A 6,963-nucleotide genomic window follows, 5' to 3' on the forward strand; every position below is an offset into this window, starting at 1 on the left:
TTATCCTTTAATTTACATTAAAATTATATTTTTACCCTTAAAAATACACTAAAAAACATAATTTTTTACATGAGATGAGTCTTGCCTCCTTTTGATTATAGGAAAATAAAGAGAAAAAGGAGAAAGGGGATTGAGAATTGCAATCTTCTTTATTTTCATATACAATAACTTCCCAATAGTTGAAAGTGTACGAGTGTTGGTCTAAAAACTCAAGTGTTGAAATGATAGCCATATTGATAAGGACAAAAACATGTGATGTCTTGTGAGATCTACAGTGAAGCTCACACTTGATCATACTCATTTATGCACTCAACCACCCTATTTATCCAACTTCATCATTCCACTTCACCTCACACATTAAGATCCATATCTTAAAGATTCATTTGCCATCATTAAATTTCTTCCCTTATAGTCTTTCAACCATGTTTAACCATATGAGAAGAACACCACCACTCTTCTTGGTTCTTGTTACCATCCTCTCCATTGTTTTTCTTGTAACCCATTTCACTATCATCCCAAAAACAACAACAACAACAACAAATCTAAGACACCAAGAAATACACCTTCATTACCAAAAACACATTCAAGTAGCTTATTCCACATGTGAAGGAACACTCTACCCTGACCTATGTGTCTCAACCTTAACCTCATTCCAAGATCTTACCTCAAAATCTGTCCCTCAAACAATATGCACCCTCCTCAACCACACCATATACGAGGTAACATTGTCTTCCTCAAACTGCACCAGTTTTCGAAAGAATCTCCGAAATCTCAACAATCTAGAACAAAGAGCACTTGATGATTGTAACAACCTTTTTGATAACACCATAGAGGAACTCAAAACCTCTATTTATGATCTCAATCAAAGCACAATATGCTCCAAACGTTACCATGACTCTCAAACTTTGCTAAGTGGTGCAATGACCAATTTATACACGTGCCTTGATGGTTTTGCTTATAGTAAAGGAACTCACGTAAGAGATAGGATTGAAGAGAAATTGTATGAGATTTCACATCACATTAGTAACTCTTTGGCTATGCTTAAAAAAGTGCCTGGAGTAAAGAAACAATCTAAGTCTGAAGTGTTCCCTGAATATGGAAAGATGAAAGATGGGTTCCCTTCTTGGGTATCATTCAAAGATAGAAAGCTACTCCAAGCTTCAGTGAATGAGACCAAGTTCGATCTTGTGGTGGCAAAAGATGGCACTGGCAATTTCTCAACTATAGTGGAAGCAATTGCTGCAGCTCCAAACTCGAGCAAAACTAGGTACGTGGTACTACCATTGTTACATAATATAAACAAAAATAAGAACGACACATTTGTTGAATAAGATATCATTAAATCATTGTGTATCCTACTTAGCAATGGTCAAAATTTCAATCTTTAAAAAATAAAGTTGTTAGGAGAGAGAGTCACACACTCTAAAAAGAGTAAGATCATCTCCATTAATAGAGAAGCAAGTACCACATAATAACACACAAAAAATAATATGTAATAACAGTTTTATAAGTCTGGATCCTCTCTGCACAGCCATGATTATGACATGTGGCTTTATGAGTGTGGATCCTCTCCATTATTGGAGAGGCCAGTGCACAGCCATGATTATGACATGTGGCAATGTCATTTTTTATGCAAATTAATATTATTTTTAATTAAATCAATTCAGAAAATGACAAACATACCCTTTATTCTCTTCCATTTCATCCCTTAATCCCTGACCAGATCTATTCTCATGGCTGCCACCATATCTTCTTTGCGCCATTCTATAATTTTTAGGGTAAAATTTCACCTCTCAAAAAAATCAAAACTCACTTTTTATTCATGCTCAACAATGCAAAAGAAACCTTCCACATTTTTCCTCCTAATAAAAAAACAAGAGACACATAATCATGGTTCAAAGTCAAAGACACCATTTTTTCAACTCATACAGCAACTTGGACAAGGTGAAACAATTAAGCAAAAAGAGTTTAGAAAATGTTTGCTTGAGAGGATGAGGCGGAGGTGTTATATGGAAGAGGAAGAGAAACTCCGACGACGAATGCACACTATGGTGGCAGTGCAGAAGTAGGTTACAGAGGAGAGATAAAAAATTTAGAACAAAAGAAAAATAGTGGTAGCCATGGGAAGAGATTTGGTTAGGGATTAAGGAATGAAAGGGAGAGAGAATAAAGAGTATGTTTGCCATTTTTATGAATTGATTTAATTAAAAATAATATTAATTTGTATTTTAAAATTTTAACCGTTAAAAAATGACGTTGCCACATGTCATAATCATGGCTCTGCACTGACTTCTCCTGTCATGGAGAGGATTCAGACTCCACTTTTATCTCTTTGTTTACCACAAAATCACATTTTTGTTATTGAAAATATGTGTAAAAACAACTAATTATCTCTCCATTAATGCAGAGGATCCTTGCTCCTCTAAAAATGATTAGTTTATTAGTCATATGTATGATAATTATTAAATATCTTAGTTATACAAAAATATTATAAATAAAAATGGTTTTTTGTTGTACTATATTTAATGAATGTGACAGTTTGTATTTATATGTGAATGTTAGAATAAATGTGTTGTAAGTGGATCCGTGAGATAATAATTAGGTATCAAATCTACGGATACAAATAAATAGATTATAGAGAGAGAACAATTTATATGGATTTTATATATAAGATTAAGTATAAGGTTGCGAGAGATTTTGTTTATTACCATTTATACCATATAAAAGCCCTTGTGCTAGTTATAGACATCATATACTATTTTTTTATTGGAAAATATATCTTATTGAAAAGTATCGGAGGTACTTAAAGAATTCATATAAGCAAGAAGACAACATAGACTGATATATTAGAGAGAAAATAAATTTGTGACTATAACCTAAGTCAATTTAGTTATACAAATAAGGGAATTAGATGATAAAATGATTAAGCTAAGTTCCATTGTTTATATTGTTAGTGTGGCCTTCGATTATTGAACATTAATTGTGTAGTTAATTTTTTGTGATGGTAGGTTTGTGATACACATAAAATCAGGGGCTTATTTTGAGAATGTGGAGGTGATAAAGAAAAAGACCAATTTAATGTTGGTTGGAGATGGAATTGGAAACACTGTTGTGAAGGCCAGTAGGAATGTTGTGGATGGGTGGACTACTTTCCAATCAGCTACTTTTGGTGCGTCCTATTCTCAACTCTCTTCTTTCGATTATTGCTACAATTTTTTTAAAGTTTCACGAATTCTGAAAGAGATTAATTATATATCAAAAAAGGTGATAAATACTCTTGATAATACAAAAAAACAACAGTTTATCTTCCCGATGCTCAAAAATATATTCTTTTCCCTTGATATGTTGGATTTGATGTTAAAACATGAAAACAAAAAATACTAACAAAAACAAAGAAACCGGCCCTACTCTAATTTCGTTTGATGTTTTTAATTGTATTTTGAAATCATAATCTGTGATTATAATATTATGGTTATTGAGTTCCAACAACATGTGACAGCATTTTTATTCAATTTATCACAATTACAACGAACACAGTATAATTATAATCATAACCATCATTTAATTACATTCTTACATTTTTAACACTAGACTTAAAATCATTCATCATAAACTTTTAGGTTTCTTCTCCTATATAGTGGTTCATGCATATATTACACTCACGTTCCCTCTGTCGGTTTTCATAGCTGCATGAGCGTATATATGTTCACCCATACCTAGGATTGTCAGATATGCATTTTTCAAAAATCTATCTTACTTCATAGTAATAGAATACTAGCAACAATTTTGACAAATATAAAAAAGTACTACTTTTCTAATGTGATATTGCTAAAATAGTATAATATATGATATTGTCCGTGTAAAAATTTATGTATAATCATAACTTCATCTACCATTTATTTGGATTACTTTTTTTAAAGAGTTAATGAGGATTAGATATCAATGATTGAGTAATTTAGTAATAGTGTATAAAACTTATACACTATCAGTGCATACATATTTTCTCTAGAGTATAATATTCATACATTGTCAATATAAATATTTATGCACAGTCATAACTTCATTTATCATTCATTTGAATTATTATTTTTTGAAGAGACTTTCTATCAACAATGCTCAAATTCAAATAAAAAACGTAGAAAATATAACAAGACTTGTTTTAAATCTCTCTTAACTATATTTAAACTATGCAAGGACAGCAACTTGTATATATAGTAATACTAATATATACAGACAATTGTCTTATATTCTTGTGATTCTCCCATCAAGAATATCATATTACAAAACCAAGGTCTCACATTCCAGATAACATGTTAGCCTACATTATTTTAATTAACATAGGAAATAGTTTCAGCTAAACCCTGTTTTAAGTTGTATATTATACTTAATTACATTTGTTTAACTATACGTATAATATGTAAGAGTATCTGACTCTATTCACATAGAAATATGGTATCAAATCCAATGACTAAATCTTTTTTATTGTTTTTAGATTTCTTGATTAGTAGTTGCCGACACCTCTTCTTACTGTAAGAACAAAACTAGATACATGTGACTATGTTGGAAATTCCTAAGACTAGATCTATGCTTTCATTTCCACATTTATTTATCTGGAAAGTGTCCACTTGACTCCAACCTAACTAAAGAGTGACTTTAATTTGGATTTGAGCTAATTTTCAATACATTATTAGGCCCAGTGAGCAATTCACTTGTTTTATGGTATTCTTTAATGTTTATTATATGCTATGCTCACTAATTTAACATTTCACAATACAAGAATTTATATACAATCAATGTATTATTCATCATTCATTTATATTTAAAGTCAATAATAATTAAATATAAATAATGAATAATACAGTAACAATATAAAAAATTCGACAGTGCATACATTTTTTTCTCTTTCTTTTATCCTACAATTATGAATCAACAAAACTCAATTCCATATTTTTGGCATGGATACTTTGAACGGAAATCTTTTATCCCTCTTATCACCACATTTTTTATAACAAATAGTATCCTCTCACTTTATAGATAAACAATTATTCCCTCTAGGATATATGTTAGATTGATATTGCCCCTTTCGGAAAAAATAGTTATTGTCTCTCTCTCAACTGTATCATTTACAGAATTTGAACCTTTAACATTTACTTAGTTTGATATTTGGGGATCTAATGAGCCCTCACATTACTAAAAAAAAATAGCCAACTTATTAAAAATTCTCAACGTTTGTGGTGTTCAGCTGTGGTTGGAGATGGATTCATAGCGAAGGGTATAACATTTGAGAACTCAGCTGGGCCAAGTAAGCACCAAGCTGTAGCCTTGAGAAGTGGTGCAGACTTATCAGCCTTTTACCAATGTAGTTTTGTTGCATATCAAGACACTCTTTATGTTCATTCCTTGCGCCAATTCTACCGTGAATGTGACATTTATGGCACCGTAGACTTCATTTTTGGCAATGCAGCTGTAGTCTTTCAAAATTGCAACTTATATGCACGCAAGCCTGACCCAAATCAAAAGAATTTGTTCACTGCTCAAGGTAGAGAAGATCCTAATCAAAACACCGGAATATCGATTTTGAATTGTAAGGTTGCAGCCGCCGCGGATTTGAACCCGGTTAAATCGACGTTCAAGTCGTACCTAGGCCGCCCTTGGAAAATGTACTCAAGAACTGTTTTTCTTCAATCTTACATAGATGATTTGATTGATCCAGCAGGGTGGTTAGAATGGAATGGAACATTTGCATTGGATACATTATATTATGGAGAGTACAAAAATAGAGGACCTGGTTCTAATACAAGTGCTAGAGTTACTTGGCCAGGTTATCATATAATCAATAGTTCCATTGAGGCAAGCAAATTCACAGTGGGTCAATTCATACAAGGCAGTGAATGGTTGAATTCCACCGATATTCCATTTTTCTCTGATTTGAGTTGAATTATTATGAGTGGTTTTGTTGTTATGTATTACTCTTTTGGTATCCTTATTATGTAGTACAATTATAAAATGTTCATTGTTGGAATGGACTGAAATTTGTCATTGTTATACTTCTTTGACAAAAGGAATTAATAATAAAGGTAGTGTTTTAATTTTAATCTTTATAGACTTGTGGGGTATTGTTTATGGTGAAATTCTGTTGAGAAAATTGTTTTAGGCTTTGTTTGGAAGTGAGGTTTTCGAGGGGAAGGGAAGAGATGACTTTAAAATATTTTTTCCTTGTTTGGGATTTGGATGAAGGAGAGGGGAAGGTTTTGGAGGATTTCTTAAACCCTCCAAAACCCTATGACTATTTTTAAAGTTTCATCAATTTAGATTTTGTTTGGGAGTTAGGACAGAAAAGGAAGGAGAGTGATCAAAGGGCTAGGAAGGAGGAGGAAGGGGAGGGAAAAGGAAGAAATCATCTCCCTTGTTTGGGAGTATAAAATTTAGATGAAGGAGGATAAACTAATGATAATGTAATAATATTTTTTTTATTTTCCCTTAAAAAATGTAATTAACAATTGAAAATGGACAATAATATATAATTTTATTTCCAAAATATTCCAAATTGGGGGAACTTTAAAAATAGACATTATGAGGGTTTTGGTGGGTTTGAGAAACTCTCCAAAACATTCCCCTTTCCTTGATCCAACTCCCAAACAAGGGGAAGACTTTCCAAAGTCATCCCTTCCCCTCCAAAACTCCACTTCGAAACAAAGCATTAGGATTTTTTTGGAGATAAAATATCAAAATAGCTAAATATTTTTACTAATATTATATAATTATACATTATTGTCCATTTCTCATTGTTAATTACATTTTTAAAGGAAAAAAAAAATCTTACACTATCATTAGTTTACATCCTCATCTAAATTTCATACTCTCAAACAAGGAGAATGATTTCATTTCTTTTCCCTTCACTTCCTCGGCATTCCTAACCTCTTGACCTCTCTCATTCTCTTTTCCTCGTAACTCCCAAACAAA

General features: G+C 31.9%; 1 protein-coding gene across 1 annotated transcript; it reads left to right on the forward strand.

Moving 5' to 3' along the window:
- LOC109329605 (pectinesterase-like) lies at positions 325-6,095 on the forward strand. The gene is made up of 3 exons (XM_019563297.1): positions 325-1,267; positions 3,009-3,169; positions 5,243-6,095. The coding sequence occupies exons 1-3, from the start codon at positions 423-425 to the stop codon at positions 5,935-5,937; spliced, it is 1,701 nt and encodes a 566-aa protein (XP_019418842.1). The 5' UTR covers positions 325-422; the 3' UTR covers positions 5,938-6,095.

The sequence above is a fragment of the Lupinus angustifolius genome, chromosome LG16 (assembly GCF_001865875.1).
Source record: "Lupinus angustifolius cultivar Tanjil chromosome LG16, LupAngTanjil_v1.0, whole genome shotgun sequence".
NCBI classification, from domain to species: domain Eukaryota; kingdom Viridiplantae; phylum Streptophyta; class Magnoliopsida; order Fabales; family Fabaceae; genus Lupinus; species Lupinus angustifolius.

Excerpts from the sequence above, each read along its gene's own strand:
- LOC109329605 (XM_019563297.1), top strand. The coding sequence starts at position 423 with ATGTTTAACCATATGAGAAGAACACCACCACTCTTCTTGGTTCTTGTT. Across the intron at positions 1,268-3,008 it reads CCAAACTCGAGCAAAACTAG|GTTTGTGATACACATAAAAT; the intron begins GTACGTGGTACT and ends TTGTGATGGTAG. Across the intron at positions 3,170-5,242 it reads TTTCCAATCAGCTACTTTTG|CTGTGGTTGGAGATGGATTC; the intron begins GTGCGTCCTATT and ends TGTGGTGTTCAG.